This window comes from Onychomys torridus, chromosome 8, assembly GCF_903995425.1.
Source record: "Onychomys torridus chromosome 8, mOncTor1.1, whole genome shotgun sequence".
Taxonomy (NCBI): Eukaryota; Metazoa; Chordata; class Mammalia; order Rodentia; family Cricetidae; genus Onychomys; species Onychomys torridus.
Window position 1 is genome coordinate 93,079,618 of NC_050450.1, and position 25,677 is coordinate 93,105,294.

Genomic DNA, 25,677 nt, shown 5'->3' on the forward strand with positions numbered 1-25,677 from the left:
ACCAGAGATGACGGGCAGTGACCCTGAGGGAGGCTGAGATCTGGGGTTTTAATCTGCAGTGTACTTTCCTGCAAGCAGTTCTCCATTTTGTCAGAAATGGGAAGAGAGGAATAAGATGGGCCGTCTGTAGCTGGGCGGCGGCGGTGGCACACGCCTGTAATCCCAGCACTCCGGGGGCAGAGGCAGGCGGATCTCTGTGAGTTCGAAGCCAGCCTGGGCTATAGAGTGAGTGCCAGGACAGCCAGAGATGTTACACAGAGAAACCCTGTCTGAAAGAAAAAGAAAAACGAAAAAAAGAAAAAGAAAAAACAACAGCATACCCACTCTGTGACCCATAGTTACTTGATAATTCCTGATAGTGTGTTAATTTTCACACTGCTCATGGAATCGTGGTGAGTTTTCAGATGAGGAGACTGAGATGAGACTGGAACATGTTCTGTCATACCACACATACTGCCCCTTCTCTACTGGCCTCCTGAGAACAGTCCATGTCTTACTGTTATACCCTCGGCTGGAGGTGCCAGCCTGGGTTCAATACCCAGCCACACAGAGTCCGAGCCTCCCGACTTCACAGGGCAGGGGATGAACATAAACGAAGAGATTTTATTTTTAGTGTTTGGATATGTAGTGTTCTTCAAAAGGGCTCCTGTATTTAAGGCTTGGTCCCACTTTGGTGGCACTGTCAGGATGGGGAGGGTGACTGACTTCATCAACAATGAGTCCATGTTTTAGTTTATAAACAAATGGGATCTTAGGGCCTTGGATGGAAAAAATAGGTCACTGAAGGCAGCCCTTTGAATTGGATCTTGTCTTAGGCCACTTCCTGTCACTCCTTGTTCCTGTACAAGATGAACACTTCTGCTCTATCATGCCCTTCTGACATGGAACAGTGGTGCCTAGGACCATTGCTGAAATCTCTGAAACTGAGGCCATATAAACCCAAGCTAGTCTAGGCTTTCTCAGGCATTTGTTACAGTGACCGGAGGTCTGAATAGCCACGCCCCAAAGTATAATGCTTATGACAACACGCAACCCCTTTTCTACTGCAAATACAACCACTAAATGGCTCAGTCCATGGGCAGCCTGTTTCTCCAAATCAACCTATCGACAAGTACATAGATTCTGGCAGAAGTGTGAAGTTATGTTGGGAACCGTTATTTCAGGGATTGCTGTCGGGCACATAAACTATCTCACTTAACTCCATTTCATGGATAAGAAAGCTGAGGCTTGGAGCTTAAGGCTGCACACCCTATAAGAGGCTGGAGAGGCTCGGCATGTGAGGGAGGGCAGAGGACAACCCGCTGGTTCTCCCTCTCTACCATGAGTCTCAGGAATCAAACTCAGGTTGTCATTGTTGGTGGTGGGAAATGCCTTTACCCATAAAACACCTCTTACCCTTTTGGTTGTGAGCCTTTAACGCCTGAGCCATCTCCCTAGCCCTGCCTGGCATTACCATCTTTTTGATGAAGATGGGGACCGTTATGGCAGAGGTGGGTGCGGCACATGGTAGGCAGAGGAAGAAGGCTAGCTTCGAGTTTTTGCCAGCCTAGGGTGGATTGAGACTGTCTCAAAAAGAAAAAACAAAAACAAAACAAGAAAAAGCCAGAAAAATGTATAGTGCCCAGGGGTCTGAGGCATAAGAGGACATGCCATAAAGTAAAAGGGAATTAAACTACTCTGGTGTCTATCTCAAGATACTATGAGTTAATTTTCCTACGAGTTCTTTTTTTTAATAAATATTTTTTTTCATGTACACAGTATTCTGTCTACATGTATGCTTATAGGTCAGAAGAGGGCACCGGATCGAATTATGGATGGTTGTGAGCCACCGTGTGGTTGCTGGGAACTGAACTCAGGACCTCTGGAAGAGCAGACAGTGCTCTTAACTGCTGAGCCATCTCTTTTGTCATGTCATAAATTAGGAGAGGAGAACATAAGAGAAAGGAATGGACAGTGCCCGATTTTTTTTTTTTTTTTTTTAACGAGTTAATTCTTTAACAACCAACCAATTTGCTTTCGGTGGTTCCAAAAGCAAATGTTACGAAAGCACAAGGTGAATAAAAATTCTCGGGGACAGTCACATACAGAATTCATACTACAGGCTCCATAAAGTGGTACAATAAAGGATTCTGCTTAAGTTTAACCCAGATTTCCCCAGTTTCTTGGCCAAAGTAACCTTTACTCCCTTTGAGTCATCAGTAACCTACACCGAAATCTGTACAGCAATTTGGAGAAAACCACAGCTAGCCTCAAGTATGTATGATTATTCTCTGTGACTAAGATGAATTTGGCAGACTTTCCCTTCATTCTTCTAAATTTTAGGTTCTTAAACCAAAGACTAATGAGCTTCATGACCACCCAGTTCCATCCACAGTTAAATTTTCCACAGCTGATGGGAACTAGAGTTTTTTGTTGTTGTTGTTGGTTTTTGAGACAGGGTTTCCCTGTTTAGCCCTGACTGTCCTTGAAATCTCTTTGTAGCCCAGGCTGGCCCAAACTCAGAGATCCTCCTGCCTCTGCCTCCCAAGTGTTGGGATCAGAGGTGTTTGCCACCATGCCTGGCTAGTATTCGTGTTTGAATTACATGATGCTTACTATAAGGAAGCATCCAATTGCTCTAAGCAAACTCATTGGATTCCTATAAGCAGTTCCTATTGGAATGGCTGTTAAATCTACAGTGAGTAGACTTGGGATGTTACTAGGTTCTTTGACATGTATGGAAAATTAAACTAAGAAGAGTGAAACCAAAAATCTTATCTCTGTGTTTCAATGATTCCTTAAAAAAAATGTATTCAGGTGTTAGGGCAAATGCCTTTCACTCCCAGCTCCTAGAGGGTTGAGGCAGGAGGATTGGGGATTTAGGCCAGTCTTGGCTACATAGTGAGATTCTAAAAAACAAACAAACAAAAAACAAAAAAACTACTAAGAGTGTGTCTGAGTGCTGGGACTGTAGCTCAGTTGCTAGGCTGCTAGCATAGCTTGTAGCTTGTAATTAATCCTAGCTCTAGGGAGATAGAGGCAGGATCAGAAGTTTAAGGTCATCCTCAGCTACACTATGAGATATAGGTATATTAGACCTGCTATCAAAACAAACAGCCAAAAAGGGACCTTTCCATCTAGAAAGGGCATTGGGAATCCTCTAGCTTCAGTATATGTGGTTGATGAAACTTGAAATGATTATTTGGCCCAGGCAACTTGTTTGTGGACCAGCTGGACTAGAACTCAGCCTCTACGCTGTCCATTCCTTTCTCTTATGTTCTTCTCTCCTAATTTATGACATTCCAGGGTCGTTTTAAGGAGTTATTTTTAGGCTGTGCATGGTGGCTGCATGCCTGTAATCCCAGAACTCTGCAGGCCAGCCCATGTTGCATAGTAAATTGCAGGTCATATTCTTTTCAGATTTATTTTTAATTATGTGTCTGTGTGTGCACATGTAAGTTACATGTTACAGGAGTTACAGGCGGTTGTGACCTGCCTCACATGGATGCTGGGACTCAAAGTAAGGTTCTCTGTAATAGCAGCCAATTCTTTTTTTTTTTTTTGGTTTTTTGAGACAGGGTTTCTCTGTGTAGCTTTGGGCTTTGGTGCCTGTCCTGGAACTCACTCTGTAGCCCAGGCTGGCCTCGAACTCACAGAGGTCCGCCTGGCTCTGCCTCTCGAGTGCTGGGATATTTAAAGGCATGCGCCACCACGCCCGGCCAGCAGTGCCGATTCGTAACCACTGAGCCATCTCTCCAGCCCCTTCCTTCTTTGGGTTTTCAGATAGGGTGTGAGTATGTAGCCAGGGCTGGCAATCCTGTCTTATCTCAGCCATGTGAGATATTTTCTTTCTACCCCATACTCCCCACCCCCGAAACAGGGTCTCAGCATGTAGATCAGGCTGTCCGGGAAAGCCCCCCCACCCCCCCCCACCCCGTGCTTGGATTAAAAGCATGCACCACTCCAACCAACTGTCGAGTTGCTACTTTCTTGAGCCTCCTGTAAGGAAAGACCTGCCCAGTTGTTTTCCCTGTCCCGCCACTCGGGAGGGACCAGTGCACTAGCCATCTTGTTCAGGCTCGAGGACGCACTCTGGGGACGCGCCACCTCGCCTCCTTTCCCTCCCTCTCCCCTTCGCAGAGCTATCTTTCCAAGCGGTGTGGGATCTGGGCGAGGACTTCCAATTTGAGTCTTCCGACAGTGCTGGAATTCTGAAGGATGGAGAATTCACACAGAAAGGAATCTGCCATCCTTTGCCCGTTTGGCAGGTCTTTGTCCAGTCGGTACGTGGAGAAATTAAGAACTCCGCTTCGGGGTGCTTCGCCGGCCCCTGGAAAAGTTCAAGCGGCTGTTCAAAGGCGGCCCTTCCCGTCGGGAAGCGCTCCGGTCCTCCAGTCACCTCCCCGGGGCTGGTCCGGGAGGCACCGGGGCCGAGCGGTCGCTCTGAAGTCAGTGTCTGGGCTCGGGCGAGTAGGTGCAGAAAGCGATCTTCCTTGGCTTTGGCGCTGGGGTCGGCGGGGCAGCCCTTCCCCTTCGCCCTCTCGGCGCCCACGGAGGAGCGGGCCGGTTTCCCGCTCGGTCCCCAGCGGTCGGAGCGGAGTCCCCCGGGGGTGGCGCCCTCCGCTGCCGAGGGCCATGCTGGCGGGGCCGAGCCCGGCTCCCATCCCAGGCGACATCGGGTGGGCACGGCGGACTCGGTGGCACCCCGGCCGGCCGCCCCGGCGACCCTTCCCCCGGGCAGAGCAACCTCCCTCCTCACCCGATGTGTGCAGCCCGGGCGCACGGCAGGCGCGGCGGGACGGCGCCGCTGACACAAAGGCGGCTCCCGAGGCTCGGGCCCGGCCGCTCGCCCGGCGCCCCCAGGCCGACCGCCCGCCCGCCCCTCACGTCGCGGTCGAGCCGCAGCCGCCCGCCCTCCGCCCGCCCTCCGCAGCCCCGGCAGGCGCGGCCTGCTCAGCCGGCGCGGGGTCCCCTGGTTAACCCCTGCCGCCCGCCAGCCCGGCCGCTGATTGGAGGAGGCGGAGCGCCGGGGCGGCGGGGACCCCCCCCCCACAACACCTTTCGCGTCCCCTCCCCCACGGTCGGTACTCCCCCCCCCCTGGAACCCCCCCTCTTGCCTCCCAGCCGTGCAAATCTCGCGAGGAAACACGCGGTTTCACTAGTGTGTTTACACCGATCACTACTAATCCGGACCGAACCGATCCGGATTAAGGGGCCGGAGGCGGGTCCTGGGCACCAGCGGTTCCGACCCCCCCACCCCCGCCCTCCGCGCCGCACCCGAGTGGCCCCCAGCCGATCGGGCCCCCACTTCCCGGCCCGACCCAGGCCCTTCTGCGCCTCCCTTGGCCTTTGTCCGGCGCCAGGAGGCCGGTCCCGCGCCCCCCGCGGCCGCCCGGGCCCGGGCCCGCGTCAGGCGCCTGGCTCTGTACGCGAGCTCGGGGATCTGCGGCCTCCGCGGCCCCCCTCCCCCGCCCGCCCTCTCGTGGAGCCCGGCGCCGGCGGCGGCTGCCCGGGCGGGGGGTTGCGGCGCTCAGGAGAGGCCCCGGCTCCGCCCCGGGCCTGCCCAGGGGGAGAGCGGAGCGGTCCGCAGCCGGGTCGGGTCGGGGCCCCTCCCGAGAGGAGCGTGGAGCGGCGGCGGCGGCAGGTGAGAAGCGGAGCCCGGGCCGGGGGAGGGCGCCGGGCCTGGGATATTAACCGTCCCGGGGACCCCCCTCGGCCTGAGGAGGCTGCGACTCGGGCCGGCGTCGGGCCGCAGCTCCTTGGCACTGAGGCGGGAGGTGCTCTCCCTGAGGGCTGCGGGTCGCTGAGGGGCCGGGCCGAGGATGGGCCAGGCCCAGGCCCGGGAATGGGGCGGTCGGCCTGCTCAGAGAGGGGGCTCCGGGGAGCTGGAGGCCTTAGCAGCCGCCCGGGCGCTGTCCCCCGCTCCCTCCGTGACAGGTGGGCCTAGAGTTGGGGAAAGTTTGGAGCCGGCGAGGGGCGCCGGGACCAGGCCCCATCTTTCCTGCTTCCCGGTTAGGGGCTGCTGGGAGGATCCCGGTCCAAAGGCTCGGGGAAAGCGATGGGGTGGATATTTTCTTAACGTGAGTTGACAGTAAATGGGGTAACTGCCGGGGCCTCCTTTTCCGGACCAGGCCTCGGGATGGAGGTTTGGGAAATGTTTCCAGAGACCTTGGGATTGGGGAGAGACTGCAACCTCTGCCATTCCGACCTCGGTTAGGGCAGGGCGAGTGGCGAGCAAGGCCACTTACCTACTTAGGGACAACTCAGTTTTCTTTTCAGTCTTTTTTAGTTTAAAGATGCCTTTCTGCCCTTCTAAGAATTTCCTGATTCCTTCTCTAACCTGTACTTGTATGTGTGAGTGAAACTTTAATTTGTCACCCTTTGCCCCAGGCTCTCAATCCAGGAAGGGAAATGAAAGTTAAGGACTCGTGTAGGGGATGTTACTGGAAATTGTGGAGTTGTTAGATTGCAGAGAAGCAGCTTTGATTCATGTTTTCAGTGAACTTTAAAAATTGTGCCAATCGCTCCACTAACTATTCAGTAGTATGTCGGAAGGGTTTCTATGGAATGATGTATGCTCCTTTCCCACTTTGAAGAGCTTTTCAACGCATGGTGCAAAGGTTGGACATGCTTGCTCATAGTGTCTGCATTAATTGGTCGGGGAAGGTTTAAAAATGGTGTCCTCCTGCTCCTCCCTGCCTGGGAGGAGTGCTAAAAGCAGATATCCACTACTGCTTCCAGGAGTGGTCAGAAAAAGATGTTGGGAAGGAATTGTTGCAGCCTTGTATTTCCTGAGTGAATGTAGGTTGACGGTTTATCTTGGGTTCTTCATTAAATTTAGCATGAAAGAATTCCAGTTTTCATTAGCTACTGTGAGTTGTTCAGGAAAGGAGCTATACTGTAGGGTTACTTGAAGTTATTTGCAGCTTCTGATTCATTCTATATTCATTTGAAGTTATTAATGAATTATATTTTTAGCTTAAGAACTAGTTCTTAGTGTTTGGGAAAGAAATATCTGAAAGTGCTCAGATGGAAAGGTTCACCGGAGTTTTCTGTTTGCAAGTTTACCCTTGTTTTTCCTTCTGCTTACCTTTCACAGAGATAATATGAAGCGTTTGCTATTTCTTCTTATTTACTTAGTTTTTATTTATGAGACAGGGTTTCATTTTATAGACCAGGCTGCCCTCAAATTTATGGCTATCTGTTGCTTATACTTCCTTCATGTTGGGATGACAAGGATGGGTTTCCATTCCTGTCTCTCTCCCAGTAAAGATCAAATTAGAATTCAGGAAAAAGAAAAGACCCTCGTAGAAGAGAGCTCAAGCTGCTGTGTAATCTAAAAAAAACCTATCGATAACATCAAATAACTGATGAGTAGATTATAACACTCAAATGTATATTTCTTTGAGGTTTACAAAATTCCTATGCGTTTTCTTACACATAAAAGTTCTTTCTTCTATTTAGTTTTTCATGACTTCTTGGCCCTCTTTCTTCCTGTAGAAATGATGGAAGAATTGCATAGTCTGGACCCACGAAGGCAGGAATTACTGGAGGCCAGGTTCACTGGAGTTGGTGTTAGTAAGGTGAGTAACTTGGCGAACATGGACATTTCCAAGTATAACTTAAACACATTTAGGAATTGAATAGAAGGGTTTGGGTGGTAGGACATGTCGATAGGTTACAGGGGAGATTTGTCTCGTGGACCAGTGAACTTTGAAATCTGCCAGTCACTCCTGAAGTACGGTGGTTAAGCGTTAATTTTGGAGAGGATGTTTCTTTCCCCTTTGAATGGAGCGGAGGTTTTCTGAGGGGCTTGTGAGGATACTGGTAGGGTGTGGATCTAGATTCTAGTTTGTATTTGTTAAAACTTCTCAGCCCCTCAGGAAGCGAGAGAGGCATTGTAAAGCTTTCATACACTGGCTCTTTCATAACTGGGGTAGTTACATGATGGAGATTGTTAGAGCTGGTGAAGTCCGTCAGTTCTCCAGATCTGCAGGTCCCCCCCCCCCCCCCCCCCCGGTTGTTTCCTTAGACTGTTTGTTCCCTCTTCTTCATTTCTACTAGTAAAATGTTTTCACCCTTTTATTTTAGTTTTTGTTTTATGTACATGAGTGTTCGCCTGCATGCAAGTATGTACCCTATGTGTGTGTTTGGTGCTTACAGATGCCAGAAGAGGGCATCACATGTGCTGAAATTGGGTTTAGATGGGTGTGAACTGCCATGCAGGTCCTGGAACCTGAACCTGGTCCTCTGGAAGAACACAATGCTCTTGCCTGCTGTACTGTTCCTTCCTGTTTTCATTTTTGTGGAAGTGTAAACTGCGGTCAAGTCCCCAGCATTGGGCAGGTGGCATGTCGCTCACACTATTCTGGCTTTCTGTAGGTCTTGATGTACCTGCTTATTTACCCCTCTGATCTCACAGGATGGTTTTGGTGCATTATATATGTCTGTTTATAATGTTTCATTTAAAAGCTTGGCCCGATCCAAGGTTGTCAGATTGCTTGAACTTGAGATAAATGATATGTGCATTTTAATCTATGATGTATTTAATAGATTTCTGACTTTTTAAAGAAACGCTATATCATACAGTAACTTGGTGTTAATTTCATGCTCTGGACAGTTGTTTCTTCAACAAGAAGTCGTATGTTAGGTTTATACTTGGGAAACCTAGCTTTGATGGATCACACAATTTTAGTGAGCTGGGATAGCTTGGTAATTTTTATTTATTGGAAAAATACGTAGTACCTACAGTATACTGGGCATTGTGTAAGTGGGGATGATAACTCAGTCTAGTGCCTTTAAACCTGCAGAGAAAGAAAGAGAAACAAGAAATACTGCAACAAGAACTATATTAGAGCTCTGACAAGGAAACACGGCATTTATTGCCTACTTGTTTCTTGGTTTTTGTTTGTTTGTTTGTCTTTCGAGACAGGGTTTCTCTGTCTTTGGTATCTTTGGCTGTCCTAGAACTCACACTGTAGACCAGGCTGTCCTCAAACTCACAGAGATCTGCCTGCCCCTGCCTTCTGAGTGCTGGGATCAAAGGCGTGTGCCACCATGCCCAGCTTAGTTCTTGTTTTTTGAGGTAAGGTCTCATGTATCCTAGCCAGGCCTGGACCTTGATTATATAGCCCAGGCTAGCCTTGAACTCCTTGATCTTCTTGCTTCCATCTCCCAAGTACTGGGAGTATAGGGGTAAGCCACCACTTCCAGCTTCAGTAGTTCTTTTGATTTTTGTTTTATTTTTGAGATAGGTAGCCTAGGTTGGCCTGTGATTTGTGGTCCTCTTGCCCCAGGCTGGTAAGTACTAGAAATACAGGCATGCATCACCATACCTGCCTGTAATTATGTGCATGAATGCCTTATGTCTTCAACTAATTCTGGTAACTGACTTTTGGTGGCACTTTGGAGTGGCTAAACCCCTGATCGTTACGTACTGAAGATAAACATGCAGACATAAATTATTTGGTCAAAGGGAAGTAGCCTCAGAAAGAAGTACACAGTGTTATTTGAATATTAAGTAGATATCTGGGCCAAGGATGACACATCTATTTTGTCTGGCCTAGAACTCTTGTGTGATCTTGCTTTCTCAATTTTCTAGGTGCTGGGACTATAGGCCTGAGTGCCCATACTAGGTCTTGTTTATAATCACTAATTGATTGTTGTATAAAGGATCAAACCCAGGGCCTTGTATATATGCTAGACAAGCACCTTACACACTGAATTGTATCTCTAGTCCTTTGGGGTTGTTGTTGTTGAGATGGTCTCATTTTGTAGCCCTGCTTTTCAGGTGTTGGGATTAAAGTCATGTGTCACTACACCCAGCCAGCTGGTTGAGAACTTGCTCTATAGCTCAGGCTTGAACCAGTGATCTTCCTGTCATAGCTTCTTGAGTGTCTGGAATTACACTGCTGTGCTTTATTTATTTATTTATTTAATCTACACTGGTGTCTTACCTACATGTATGTCTGGGTTAGGGTGTGGGATCCCCTGGAACTGGAATTACAGACAGTTGTAAGTTGCCATGTGGTTGCTGGGAATTGAACCTGGGTCCTTTGGAAAAGCAGTCAGTGCTCTTAACCACTGAGCCATCTCAAGCCCCTCACTGTTATGTCTTTCAACTTGGCAACCATGCATAAAACTCACGTCATTTATTTCCTTATCTATTTACTATTTTTATTTTTTGGAGGCAGGGTCTTACTATACAACTTAGACTGGCCTGGAACTCAGTTCTGCAGTCTCAAACTCATGGTACTCTTGTCTCTTGGGATTATAGGTGTGTCTAGCTAAGGCTCATAATTTACTATAGTCACATGGTTTCCTATTAAGAAAGTTTGTATTCCAACTGTGTGTAGTTGATTTTTACTAACCTTGGTTGGGATGGCTTCTTTCCTCCTGCATGTGGCTACATAACGGCACTATCAAAGTGTACCTTTGGTGATACAGGTTCTAGTCATGGGAGTGAATGACATCTTATTTTTACTGCCCAGACTCAAAATGATGTGAACAAGTAGTTGGGACTTTAATGTACTCTTGGGGAGCCGAGGTAGTGCGGTAACAAGTTTGAGACCAGCCCGGACTACATGGTAAGACCCTGTCTCAGAAAACCAACAAAACCCAAAACCTAGAAAACTTGAATGTAATGTTGTTGTCTGTTTATAGGAAGTGCATCAGTGCTTAGTTGCTTTTATGCCATTAATTGTATATTTTGACGTGTCTGTCATGGTAAGTATATTTATTTCAGAAAATACTTTATTTGGTGATCAGTGGAAAAAAATAATTGATTTCTGTAGCAAAGAGACTTGAAAGAAAAGTAAGTTACTGCATTGTTTGCAGAGACAGGACGAGGAAAAAGATTTTTTCTTTTTAATAGAATTTTTTTTGAGAGAATCTCATGTAGTTGAGGATGGCCTCAAACTCACTCTGTAGTTGAGGATGACATTGAACTCCTGATCCTCTTTCCTTTGCTGCCTACAAGTGCTGGGGTTCCAACAGGAGTCCTCACATCTAGCGAAGATACCACTTTCTGTTACTGCTTCTCTTCCTCTCCGGGTTAGGCCAGGTGCTGTATCTCTCAGGTCCTTGTTGAAGTGATGCCAGTGGTATTGGGTAAAAAGGATGCTCTAGGTGAGACGCCTTTCCTGCTTTTACACAACTTGTTATGGGTCCTGCTTTCCCAGTGAGGATGTCACTGTTCAGAGCTTTCAGTTTGTCAAGATCAAGAAAGGTTTCCGCCCTTGCTTCTGAGAGAGCAGAGTGATTGCCTGGGATGGTGCCATCTAGTGGGATCTGTGCAGTCTCTGGAGTTTCTCCTAGGTGCTCAGGACACTTTTCAGTACTTGCTGCTGCCCATAGCAGGAAGGCAGTCGGGCCATGGTGGACTGGTTCCAGATGGACAAGAGTGCTGCAAGTGGTCGCAGTCTGTGCACTCTGGGGCTGGGCTCTTCTGTCACACTGCTTTCACTGCTTTCACCTCCAGTCAGTGACCCATAAAACTGTGCCTAAAAAATGCTCAAACTGCCTACCGTATTTATTACTTACAGCCCAGCACTTATGGTTTGCATTTTGGTTTTTAATTTTGCAATTTTGGGGGGGGGGTTCTTGCACAGCACACTAATACTTTAATTTTGTCAATATTATTAGGTTTTATTTAATAATAGTTATTAAGCCAGAATTACTTTATTTCGGGTTTGGGATGCATTATGCAGTTTTGGTTGGAGAGATTGCTGTTTTCTGTCAGTTGGTAATAGGGAAAAGACGTGTTATACACCCCAAGAAGCCTAGAGAGCACATTCTTTCCATGTAGCTGCCGCTTTCTCTGTGTAGCCCAGGCTGGCCTCAAACTCACAGACCCACCTGCCTCTGCCTCCCAAGTGCTGGGATTAAAGGTGTGCACTTTAGCTGCCACTTTCTACACAAACCTGGAACCAGTCCATTTAGCAGTTTAGAGGTGATAGGGGTAAATTGGACTGTGAACTTACTTTCTTAGTGACCTAATATTTAAGCTTTTTTATTTTATTTTATTTTGGTTTTTGAGACAGGGTTTTTCTGTGTAATAGTCCTGGCTGTCCTGAAACTCGCTTTATAGACCAGGCTGGCCTAAAATTCAGAGACCTGCCTGCCTCTGCCTCCCAAGTGTTGGGATTAAAGGCGCATATGCCTAGTTCAAGATCTCTTTCTTTAAGCACTAGATAATTCACTTTTCATCATGTAAAACCGACTGTAACTTGTTTTCAATCAGGACCTGTCACAGTTTGTATTTCTTACTCTGCTCCTGGTGAGCAATTTAAATGTGTGCTGTCTCCGGAGCCAGAAGGGAGGTGGATTCCAGCCTTGCTTGCGATATTGCTTGTACCTAGTGGGACTTACTTAGAGTGTTTGCTTATTATATTTTATTTACTTTGATGTTCGGAGTTGATGCATGTGCCATTTCCCATATGTGGAGATCGGAGGACAACTTGTGGGAATTGGTTCTTTCTTCTTACCATGTGCATTCCAGAACTGAACTGGGGGTAGTACCTTTACCTGCTGAGCTGTCTCCCTGGCCCCCTAGTTTATATAGATACAGATATAGCTAGCTAGATTGATTCCAGGTATAACAGAGTGACTATCTTTATAACAGTGACGCTGTTTAACAAATCTGTACTTAGTGACTTAACAGGCACTCTCCATTCTCTTGACAAGCTGTATTGTCGAACATAGCATTGTGCCCATCAGTTGAGTTATAGACTTGCTAAGGATCGCTTTATTACAGTGTGCTTTGTAATTGTCTAATATCGATTGTATAAACAATGAAATATGATTGCAAAATGAAAGTTTTTTTTTTTATTTCTTTGCAAACTAGGTTAACTTCCCTAGAAATACTAAATTAAGGTATTTATTGATAAGGAGGTATATACACATCTGTAAATACAAATGTACATGCAGACATCCTAGTTGGCTTACAGAGTGATGGGTTTCATTATAGCATTTTCATATATGTATACCATTATACTTTGTAGTCGGCTTCCTCCCCAACTGCAGCTTTTTGGTTTTTCCAGACATGGTTCTTTGTAGCTCTGACTGTCCTGGAACTTCCTATGTAGACCAGGCTGGCCTCAACTCACAGAGATCCACCTGCCTCTGCCTCCCAGTGCTGGGATTAAAGGTGTGTGTTACCCTCACCCCCAGCCTACTACAGTTTTTTTTTTTTTTTTTTTTTTTTTTTAATATGGGAGATTCTTCATTAGGTCTTTGGCAATTATCTTTTATGTTTTCCCTTTACTTTTTTTTTTTTTTTTTTTTTTTTTTTTCTGGTTTTTTGAGATAGGGTTTCTCTGTGTAGCTTTGCGCCTTTCCTGGAACTCACTTGGTAGACTAGGCTGGCCTTGAACTCACAGAGATCTGCCTGCCTCTGCCTCCTGAGTGCTGGGATTAAAGGCATGTGCCACCATCACCTGGCTTTCCCTTTCCCTTTTAAAGGAATCAGAACTGGAAATTCCAGATATAGGTGTGGTTTTGTAAGATTACACTCGATGTATTTATAACTCAAAAGGCTTATCTCAAAAAAATGACAAAAGAATGTACATTTAAGGAGCTTAAAATGAAGCTGAATTGGCAGAGTGCTTGCCTACCATTCATGAGGCCCTAGGTTCAACCTCCAGCACCCCCATAAAACAGACATGCTGACACAGGCCTGTAATCCTAGCACTCCAGAGGTGGAGGCAGGAGGATCAGAAAGTTAGTCATCTTTGGCTACATAGTAAGTTCAGAGCCAGCCTGGGCCTTGTCTCAAAGAAAGAATGTATATTTAAGGCTGAGAATGTAGCTCAGTGATAGAATACTTATCTATCCTGTGCCTAAGCCCTGGGTTTAATTATGTTAACATTGTTGTAACAATTACCTGTGAAAAACTGACTTAGAGAAGAAACATTTATTTCCGTTCACTGTTTCAGTCTGTGATTTCTTGGCCTATATAGTGAGACAGAACATCCTTGTGGAGAGGGCTTGGGATACAGCTGCTCACCTCATGATGGCAGGAAGCAGAGCAAGAAAGGGTTCAGGGACAAGATGTAGTTACCAAGAAACATGACCCTATGAACCCACTCCTTCACCTACGTTCTCATCACCTTCCAAGAGCCTGTCAAGAAACCACCAGTGATTGATTAAAAACCCATCCAAGATGACCCAGTGGGTAAAGGTTCCTGGAGATTTAGATGGTAGAAAGAGTGAACCAGTTCCCATAAGTTCTTCTCTCACTCCACCTGCCCACCATAGCACCTGTGTACTTCCACACACATGCACGCGTGTGTGCAAATATACAGAAATAGGTAAATAAATGTAATACATTAAAACAAACAAAAAAACCCAGCCAAGCAGTGGTGGCGCATCCTTTAATCCCAGCACTCGGGAGGCAGAAGCAGGTGGTTCTCTGAGTTTTAGGTCAGCCTGCTCTATATAGGAAGTTCCAGGATAGCCAGTGCTATACAAACAAGCCCTGTCTTTTTGTTTGTTTTTTTCGAGACAGGGTTTCTCTGTGAAACAGTCCTGGCTGTCCTGGAACTCAACTCTGTAGACCAGGCTGGCCTCGAACTCACAAAGATCCACCTGACTCTGCCTCTTGAGTGCTGGGATTAAAGGCGTGTGCCACCATGGCGGCGACAAACCCTGTCGTGAAAACAAAACAAAGCCAAAACCACCCTTCATCTGTTGATGAGGTCAGAGCTCTTTAGCCCCACCTCTGAACATGGCTGAAATGGGTACCAAACTGTCAACACATGGTTTGGGAAATCTTTTTGATCCAAACTGTAATAAATTCTCAGTATTACTGGACTTTTTTCCTTTTGCTACCTTTTATAAGATTTAAAAACAGATTTATTTTGTTTAATGTGCTTTAGTATTTGCCTGCATATATGTCTGTGAACGGTGTGCATGCCTGATGCCCTGAGATTAGAAGAAGGCATCAGGTGCCCTATATCTGGAGTTACAGACGACTGCGAGCCACCGTGTGGGTGCTGGGACTGAACCCGGGTCCTCTGCAAGAACAAGTGCTCTGAACTGATGAGCTGTCCCTCTGGCCCCAGCTCACCATTACTTATAGCATAAAGTTCAAAGCAGGATTTCCCATCACTTAGTAAAATCAAAAGTGGAAGCGTTGAGTTTTCCCAAGCAACTGGAGGTCATAAGAACACCCCTTCCTCAGGGCATCAACTGAGAAATGGCCCCTGACAGAGGGCTCCACAGACACTCTCTGGTGCCATTATTGCCCGAGGAGGAAACAGTGAGAAAGGACCACACACAGCCCTAGTTAAAGAGCAAAGTGTAGACATTATGAAAGTTCAGGTATTACAGTATTCTTGCATGAGGGGTTCCCATTGCCCCTCTACTTTGGAGGTGCTCTTTTTGTACCTCTCTGCTCTTAATTGCTGATTCTTTTTTTTTTTTTTTAATTTATTTACTTGTATTTTGTGTACATTGGTGTTTTGCCCACATGTATGTCTGTGTGAGGATGTCAGATTCCCTGGAACAGAAGTTACAGACAGTTGTGAGCTGCCATGTGGGTGCTGGGAATTAAACCCAGGTCCTCTGGAAGAGCAGCCAGTGCTCTTAACCACTGAGCCATCTCTCCAGCCCCTATTGCTGATTCTTACAGAAATTGTAATATGCGTCTTTATCAAAGACAAGCAGGTACCAGGAGGGTTTCTCAGGTCCGGCTCAGCCCCACAGCCTACGTATGTTTCTTTGGTCGTGTCTGGCCCTGTGGTCCCTCAGCCTCTTATAAAATAATCATTTGGAGGCTTAATATTAATTAGCAATTGCATGGCCTATGGCTGGCTTCTTGCTAGCTAGCTCTTATAACTTGACCCATTTCTATTAATCTATAAGTTGCCAAGAAGCTGTGGCTTACTGGCACTTTTATATCTTGCTTCTGGCGGCAGGCTGGCGACTCTCTCCTCTCCTTTCCTCTCCCTGTATATCTGCCTGGATTTCCCGCCTGCCTCTAATTTGCCTTGCCATAGGCCAAATGGCTTTATTTATCAACCAGTCAGAGCAACACTTATTCACAGCATGCAGAAAGACATCCCACAGCAGCTGTTTGTTATGGGGGCTTGCCTGACATGAGTATTGGGAACTGAACTTGGGTCCCCTGCAAGAGTAGTACATTCTCTTAACCTTTAAGCTGTTTCTCTAGCTTCAAAGCATTTTTATAGCCCAGTATCTGAGAGACAGGAGGATAATTGAGTTCAAGATTGCCATGTCCACTTGTATTTATGTGGGCTGGGGATCTCGACTCTGATTCATACACTTAAGTGCTTTTAACTTGTGAGGCATCTCTCTTGTCCAGTGGTTCTCAACCTTTACTGCAGTTCCTCATGTTATGGTGACTCCTTGACCATAAAATCATTTTGCTGCGCGGGACTGGAGAGATGGCTTAGTGATTAAGATCACTGGCTGCTCTTCCAGAGGTCCTGAGTTCAATTCCCAGCCACCACATGGTGGCTCACACCCATCTGTAATGAGATCTGGTGCCCTCTTCTGGTGTGCAGACATGCCTGCAGATAGAATATTATCTATAATAAATGAATCTTAAAAAAATCATTATGTTGCTACTTCATAACATAATTTATATAGTTGTAATTTTGCAACTATAGTGAATTATATTGTAAATATCTATTCTATGAAAGGGTTGTTCAAGTCCTAAAGGGATTCTGAAGCTCAGGTTGAGAACCACTGCTCTAGGCTGTCTTGTTTTTGCATTGCTGGGGACAAAAACCATTGAGTTACATCCCTAACCCTAAAAGATTCCTAAAATAAAAGATTTAAAACAGGATATGAGGGCTAGCAGGATAGGGGTCTTTAGTGTTCTTCAGGCCTCTGGAGAGGCCTTAGTAATTGTAGCTGTCTAAAATTTTATAGACAACAAAATTCATTCTTTTCTTGCTGTGTATCCTAGGCTGGCTCTCAATGAAACCAAACTTTGGTTTCAGACTAACAAAGATCCACCCAAGTGTTGGGATTGAAGGTCCTTCTTACCTTTTGAGATTTCCATAGCAGGAATAACAGAACTCACACTTCATACCCAACAGTGAACTGTCTACCTGACCTATTTGATCCGTTGTTAAACAGGAAAGATGACATCCTAGAAACTTAGCCTACAGCAGTCCCACCTTAATGCACGAGGGACAGATGCCCCAGTGGACACCTGAAACCACAGACAGTGATAAACCTGGTTTATGTGTGCACACATGCCCTTGCTAGCTTACCAAGCACTGTGCTACCAGTGCTTGTAGTTCAGGTATGAGAGCAAAACCAGTACCTCTTTTTTTCTTCTTTTTCTTTTTCATAGCTTCATAGAAGACCCACCTTGGCAACCCCAGCATACAAATCTTAGAAAATGCAGCATACCAACCCCCCCCCCCTTCTGTATTAACTTAAGAACATCACCTTTTCACTTGGAGGAGACCCTTTCCAGCTTGTCTTCGTAGCCCAGTTGCCAGCATCACTCCTGGGTTTGAGTGACAAGAACATGGCGCTGCAGTCCCAGCGACAGTCAGCCTGCTCCCCAGTGCACTGCTAAGTAACAGGTGTCAGTGGGAGGCAGGACACAGGGCTGTTCACATGGAAGGAAGGACAGACCCCTATGGGACCAGGTTTCATCAGCTTGCTCAGAACAACATGGAGTTTAAAACTTTAAGAATTGCTTCTTTCTGGACTTTGCTACTGAATAATTTTCAGACTGTCGTTGAACCAAAGTAACTACATCTGTGGAAAGCAAACTCATAGCTAAGAGAAGGTGCCTGTGTAGGAAGAAAGCAGAGCTACTTAGCAATGAGAACCTTGGCAACAGGCAAATTTAATACACCAAACTGAGAAAAAAGCCTTTCACTGACTCCTAGATTCTGTGCCTGCTATGAACTGCAAGAAGTGTGTCCCAGGAGGACCCCATGGCTTGTGTCAGTTCTGTCAGAAGAGCAGTGTAAGGCATTACTGTACACTTGGCTGGTGAAGAGGCTCTGCCCCTGTAGGGTCCCCTTAGAGTCTGTAGCCTCCGGTGAAGGAGTGTCCGGCAGACCGGCCATACCTAGTACGCTTGCTGGCTTGTTGTAGTGTTGGCTTCGGTGGTTTGAGACAGGGTCTTTCTGTGTAGGCTGTCTTGGAGCTAAGTGTGTGCTATCCACTAAGGCCAAGTGTTCACACCGAGTATGGAACCAGCAGAGCTGCTTCCTTCTTTTCAGATGGGTCTCACCGTATAGCCTCAGCCGGCCTAGAACTTGCTACATAGAGCAGGCTGGCCTCTAACACAGGTACACTCCTGCCTCTGCTTTCCAAGTGCTGGATTAAAGGCATGTGCCACCATACCCAAATCTACATTGTAACATAGGGTCTCCTATGTACCATGTGAAATAGTCAGACTTGGCCGTGGCCACCCTGTTAGGGGAGCAGCTAGGATGGTTCCACCCCCCAGTTAAGCTCCTCCCACAGCAGGGGTGGTGGAGATTTGTAATAGAGATGACCTGCATTTTGTTGTCATTCACATCTTCCATGAACTGTTCAGTTTTTCATAACTTTCTAGAAGTTCAGAAGCATAGAATCTGACTTGCCCTGTACAGAACTCTGGCTGTACACAAATCTTTTTTTTTTTTCTACTTTTGACACAAATTTTGACTCTTTTGCTATTGAATGACCCGGACAGGCTCCTTGTCTGATTTCCCCTGTGCTTTCATTAAAAAAAAAAAAAAAAAAAAAAAAAAAAAGGCAAGCCAGGGGCGAGAGAGATGGCTCAGTGTGGTTAAAAGTGCTTACTGTTCTTAGAGAGGAGCCCGAGCCCACACGGCAGCTTACATCTGCGGGAACTAACTCCAGGGCCAGAGGGTGCACTACCCCTCTAGTCTCAGATAGCTCCTGTGCATGGTGCACTGTCTTCATGCAGACTCACACACATAGGACTTGTTAAAAATCTAGAAAGAAAGAAATGGCAAGCCAGCACCTCCGTTTCCTCCTTCCCGTTGGTCACTTTTCCTTCCAAATTACAGGCTAGGTTAGAGAAGCCTGCCACGTGTCTGTTCCTCATGGTAACCAGCCCAGTGGGTCTTTTTTTTTTTTTTCCTTTTTCCTACTTTTTCAAGACAGGGTTTCTCAGCCCTGGCTGTCCTGGAACTTCCTCTGTAGACCAGGCTGGTCTCGAACTCACAGAGATCTGCCTGCCTCTGCCTCCTGAGTAATGGATTAAAGGTGTGTGTCACTATGTCTGGCCTTGCCCAGTGCCTCTCAAGCTTCTAATGCTGCAATGCTTTATTAAAGTTCTTCATGTTGGGGTGACTCCTCCAACCCTAAAATTATTTTCATTGTTACTTCATAACTACTTTTTCATTGTTATTCATAACTACTGTTATGAATAATAATGTAACTATTTTTGGAGGTAGAGGTTTGCCGCTGGCTGAGAATGGCCGCTCTGGGCAGACAGCTCAGCCTTGGTTGTGTGTCTGACCACTAATAGTACGGGCCACACAACTGCTGCCACAGCTTTCTTACAGCTTGAGAGGTTGTAATATTTTCTCTAGTCCTCAGGCCATTTCCAGGACATGCTTATACTCATGGTAAACCAAGTCACCTCATGCCATGTTAAGAAAGATGACAGTTCATAGGATTGACATCCTGACTCCTCTGATTCTGTCAGGTTCCTGTTAAGATGCAAGTATTAGCACGTCTACTTTGTTTTGTGGTAGCAAGCCTCGAGGAATAGTTATACTATATGTCTGATGAGACAGTGCCAGGGAGCTGGAGAGATGGCTCAGTGGTTAAGAGCACTTACTGTTCCTGCAGAGGGCTTCGGTTTCATTCCAACACCTAACAGTCTGTAACTCCAGTTCCAGGGCATCCAGCTCTCTCTTCTGGCCTCCTTGGGCACCATATATGCATGTGAATATGGACATCCATGCACCCACAACACTCATATACACTAAATAAAAATGTAAATGTTATGATGAAAAGACAGTGTTAGGGGGACTGGTTCATGTGGTAGAGTACCTACTACCTAAAATGCACGGAAGTACCTGAGTTTGATTCCCAGGACCACAAAGACTGAGCATGGCGGCAGGTGACTCAGAAGGCTGTGTAGGGAGTTCAAGACCAGCCTGGGCTAACTGAGACCCCGCCTCAAGAAGAAAGTACCAGGAGTTAGTGGTGGAACTCCCCCATATTTCTAGCACTTGGGAGGCTGAGATAGGACGATTGTGAGTTTTAAGGCCAGCCTAGGCTACATAATAAGAACAACCCCCCCCCCCCCCCCCAGGGTTTCTCTGTGTAGCTTTGGAGCCTATCCTGGAACTCTCTGGTCTTGAACTCACAGAGATTCACCTGCCTCTGTCTCCCAAGTGCTGAGATTAAAGGTGTGTGTCACCACTGCCTGGCAGAACCCTGCTTTTAAACAAACAAACATTGTCAGACTAGATCAAACAGCTCCAACTGCAGGTTGCTTAAAGGAAACCCACTCTGTTTTAACCAGTATTTTTAGAAATATACATAGATTTAGATATAAATTTGTTTTATGTTGTTTTTGAGACAGGGTTTTTCTGTGTAGCTCAGGCTGACCTCAAACTTAAAATTTTTCCACCTTAGCTTTCCAAAGCATGTGCCACTATCCCCAACTTTAAATTTCAGTGTTAATTTAGATGGATGGAAAAAGCTGTTATACAAAAATACTCTGTAAATGCTCAGGTGGCTATATTTGTATTAGCAAAAGAAGACTCCAGAACACAGAAAATGTTATTAAGGCAGTAAAATGAATTTTATTCTGAAAGAAGGATCATTAGCTGGATATGGTGGCTCATGCCTGTAATTCCAACACTTAGCATCTGAGGCAGGAGAATTGCTGTGGATTCCAAATCAACCTGAGCTACAGAATGAGACCCTGCCTAGAAGAAAAAAAAGGACCAGTTTATTTAACCAGAAAATACAGCAAGCAGTGCTTAATGTAGCAACTACTCTTAGAAGAGCAAGAGAATTAAATCGATATTTAAAAGAATCTCTTCAGATTTGGAAGTTAAATGACATATTGTAAATAACTGTTGGGTCAAAGGGAATAGAACTGAATGAAAACAAAACGATACTATATCAGGATTTGTGGGCTGTGGCTCACTGTGCTATAGAGGGAATTTCACAGCTTCAAAAGAAAGGTCTAAAATCAGTGGCTGCTCTTCCGGAGGACCCAGGTTCAGTTCCTCACAACCATCTGTAATGAGATCTGGTGCCCTCTTCTGGCCTGCAGGGACACATGCAGACAGAGTGCTATATACATAATAAATAAATCTTGAAAAGAAAAACAACTTGGAGGAAAGGGTTTCTTTCATTTTACAGCTTGTAGCCCATCATCCAGGAAAGTCCACAGGCACTGATGCAGAAGCCATAGAGGAACACGCTTACTGGCTGGTTCAGCCTGCTTTCTCAAGCACCAGGACCACCAGCCCAGGAGTGATACTGCCCACAGTGAGCTTGGCCCTCCCACGTCAGATAAGAAGCAGAACAGGCTGGAGAGAGGGCTCAGAGGTTAAAAGTACCAACTGCTCTTCTGGAGGTCCTAAGTTCAATTCCCAGCAACCACATGGTGGCTCACAACCATCTGTAATGAGACCTGGTGCCCTGCATACACAATAAATCTTAAAAAAAAAAAAAAAAGAAGCAGCAGCAGCAAGATAGGTTCTCAATTTACAAGTCACGACCTCTTTGGGTATTGGGTGACCCTTTCACAGGGGATCACCTAAGACTGTTGGAAAACACATATATTTACATCACAATTTGTAACAACAAGATTACAGTTATGAAGCAGGAACAAAAATGATTTTATGGTTGGGGTCATCACACCATGAGGAACTGTATTAAAGGGGTGCAGCATTAGGAAGGCTGAGAACCACTGACTCAAAAGAACGGACTAAAGGTATGCATAAAGACATATGGTAGGGACATTTTCTCAGCTCAAGTTCTCTCTTCACAAATGACTCTGGCTTGTGTCCAGTTGACATTAACTAGTCAGCACAGTTCCTCTTCTGGTCTTTGATGATAGAGCTTTACCCCACCCCCAGGGCTCTGTGGAGGAAGCAGAGGCCGACCCGCAGGAGATTGACTGCATTCTCTAGTCTTAGCTGTTCTATTATATGGATTAAGTCAGTATAGCTGAATGGTTAGGAATATGTGTTTGGTTTTTTTGTTTCTTTGTTTTGGTTTGATTTTCCAAGACAGGGCTTCTCTGTGTAGCCTTAACTGTCCTGGGACTCGCTCTGTAGACCAAGCCTCTGCTTCCCGAGTGCTGAGATTAAAGACATTTGCCGCCACTACCTGACAGGAATCTGCATTTTGATCCCAGTCTCCTTATCCAGACCTTCGGAAAAGCTGTGTGATTTGAAGTGGGTTAATAACTGATAATCCCTTCATTTCCTTCATCTGTAAGTAAGAATAATCGCTACTTCACAAGGTTATATATTAGCTTTGTAGGGCTATCATAACAATACAGACTGTGGGTTGAATAATAGAAACTTACTTTCTTAAAACTCTGGAAGCTTCAAGTCAAGAGCAAGGCACTAGGAGATTTGATTGCTTCTGGTGTCTGTCCTTGGGTTCAGGAGGCTGGCTGCCTTCTCGCTGTTCCCTCACATGGTCTCTGTGTGTACCTCCTTTCTACCTCTCTCTTCCCTCTCTTCAATCACACTGTCCAGATAGCCTCTTATAAAGACTCTAGTCTGTTGGATTAGGTCAGTTTGAATAACTCCATTTCAGTGTAAATCAAATATAATTTAGATGGCTCAGTGAGGATCGGCACTTGCTACCAAGCCCGATGCCCTGAGTTTTATCCCTGGGACCCACATGGTAGGAGAGAAACAACTCTCCTCCCTTGTCATCGAGCTTCACATGTGCAGTGGGCTGGCGCTTGCTAACGCTCTCTCTCTCTCTCTCTCTCTCTCTCTCACACACACACACACACACACACACACTAATAATAATTATAATTTAAAAGCGGTTCAATTTAATTACTCTTTAACCTTCCTGTGGCTAAGTATATTCAGAATGCTGGGGATTTGTTAGGGGTTCAATACATAAATAAACCCTCAAAACTATAAACTTCATTTCAAAATAATTATGTATTCAGAGGAAGTTGTAAAAAATTTATAGAAGAAGGGACTGGAGAGATGGCTCAGCAGTTAAGAACACTGCTCTTGTAGAGTGCCTCAGGTTCAATTCCCAGCACTCACATGATCTGTCTAGCTGTCTGTCTAGGGGATCTGATGTTTTCTCCTGGCCTTTACAAGCAATGCATGCACATGGTGCACAAAGAAACAAGCAGACAAAACATCCATACACACAAAATAAATAAATATATACATAGGGAGCTTTCATCCATGTATCTTCCCCTACCCCATTAAAATTATGAAATTTGAATATAATATGAGAACCAGGAAGTTGAATTAATGCACACACATTCATTTTTTTCTCTTTGTGATGTTGAGGTTCAAACTTAGGGCCTCATGAACACTTAGCATTCTCCTGCTGCTGAACTATACCTCCAGCCCGGTCAGCAGATTTCCTCAGCGTAGAGATTATTCAGGCATCATTTGTGCACACACACATGTGCTTACAAAGGCATGTTGGCATGCTTCTAAACAGTTACTTTGCTTTGGTGGCTTTTGTGAGCATGCAAATCAATGCAGCACTGTGGTCACCACAGTTGCTTCCTGCCACCTCTTTGTAGTCATACCCGAGCCTCCTTCAGAGCAGAGCCCTGACCCACTCAGCTGTTTGCTCTCTTCATTGATAGCTTTGCAGTTAATGTTCAAAATCTCATGTGGGGTTTAAATTGAGGCGAACTCTTGCTTGTGGATATCTTAAGTATTTCAGGGCCGTTTACTGGAAGATTTTTATTTTCAATTTCTATAATTGTTCAAGTCTGTTGAATTGCTTTTGCACCTTTGTCAGAAATCAAATGGGCATCTTTATATGGGTTCGTTTTTATCAACTGTTCAAATTAAATGAAGAGCTGTAAGTGGAATGTCGTGTCTGTGCAAGTGCTGCGTCACGACAGTAAATGAGTGATGGCTTTTTGCTATGCTAAGAATCAAACTCAGGGCCTCATATATTCTAGGCAGGCACTCTATCATTGCCCTATCCAATAACTTCATCATTTGTTAAGCTTTTATTTATTTGTTTGTTTGTTTGTTTGTTTGTTTTTCGAGACAAGGTTTCTCTGTGTAGCTTTGCGCCTTTTCCTGGAACTCACTCTGTAGACCAGGCTGGCCTCGAACTCACAGAGATCCGCCTGGCTCTGCCTCCTGAGTGCTGGGATTAAAGGCGTGTGCCACCATCGCCTGGCTAAGCTTTTATTTTTGTGTGTATGTGTGTCCATGTGAATGTATGACACAAGTTTGTGGATGCCTGTAGAGGCCAGAAGAGGGCTTTAAATCCCCTGGAGCTGGAGTCACAGGTAAGCTGTCTGACACGGGTGCTGGGAACTGAACTCAGGTCCTCTGGAAGAGCAGGAAGTGCACTCCAGCCCCTATTCTTTTTTTTTAAGGGGTGTGTGTTTCGAGACACAGTTTCTCTGTGTAGTCCTGACTGTCCTGGAACTTGCTGTGTAGACCAGGCTGTCCTCAAACTCAGAGATCCGCCTGCCTCTGCCTCCCAAGTACTGGGATTAAAGGCGTACTCCACCACTGCCTGGCTATACTTTAATTTTTAAGTAAAAGTTTAAAAATATGTGTGTATACCAGTTAGTACGTGTGGCTGTGTGTGCCAGAGCCCGTATGTGGAGGTCAGAGGACAGTGCTGGGATTGGGTCTCCTTCCTTTACCCTGGATCACCTCCCTCAGCAGACTGCACTGCAGCTGCCTTTACTCGCTGAGCAGTCTCACTGCCTGGCTGCTCAATTCTAAAAACACTGTAGTAAGACACACATAGTATACAGGTCTGTGTTTCGGTTTTATTTCTTTATCCATTCATTTATTCATTGATTCATTTATTGATTGATTGGTTCTTTGAAGTAGGGTCTTGCTATTTAGTGCTGTCTGGTCAGAAACTCAAACAGGCCACTTTAGCCTTGAATGCATGGCAATCCCAAAGCCTCAGCCACCTAAGTGCTGAAGTTTGAAGTATTCATCACCCCATCCAGCGTATATCAGTAGTAGTAAGTACATTAACATTGTTGTTTGTTTTTGAGACAGGGTCTCACTGTGTAGACTGTGCTGGTCTCAAACTCACAGAGATCTACCTGTTTCTGCCTTCTAAGTGCTGGCATTAAAGACATATACCACTAGACCTGGTGTACTCAAGCGCTCTCTCTCTCTCTCTCTCTCTCTCTCTCTCTCTCTCACACTCACACACACACACACACACACACACACACACACACCTATTTTTAATTTATATATTTATTTATGTATTTTATGTGTGAGTGCTCTCTGCATGTATGCCTGCACACCAGAAGAAGGCATCAGATCCCATTATATATAGTTGTGGGCCACTATGTTGTTGCTGGGATTTGAATTCAGGATCTCTGGAAGAGCAGCCGAGACATCTCTCCAGGCGCCCCCCTCCCCCCTTTTGTTTTTTCTTTTGTAGACTTAAGGGCTGGGATTGTAGCTCAGTTGGTAGAATGCTTGGCTAGCATGTATACTGTCCTGGGTTCGGTGTCAGTACCTGAGAGGTGGATCAGAAATTCTCAGTCATCCTTACCTG

The 25,677-nt window shown here is 45.7% G+C and overlaps 1 protein-coding gene across 4 annotated transcripts in view; it reads left to right on the forward strand.

Moving 5' to 3' along the window:
- The first annotated feature begins 5,067 nt into the window (after positions 1–5,067).
- Tlk2 (tousled like kinase 2) overlaps positions 5,068–25,677 on the forward strand; it is a 109,521-nt gene continuing 88,911 nt past the window's right edge. For 3 of the 4 annotated variants that reach the window (XM_036195986.1, XM_036195987.1, XM_036195989.1), the window contains exons 1-2: positions 5,675–5,916; positions 7,480–7,562. In XM_036195986.1, the coding sequence (XP_036051879.1) occupies positions 5,802–5,916; positions 7,480–7,562 (198 nt within the window). In that variant the 5' untranslated portion in view covers positions 5,675–5,801. Of the gene's footprint in view, positions 5,624–5,674; positions 5,917–7,479; positions 7,563–25,677 lie in introns of those variants that run through there. The other variant, XM_036195988.1, reaches the window with a different exon arrangement.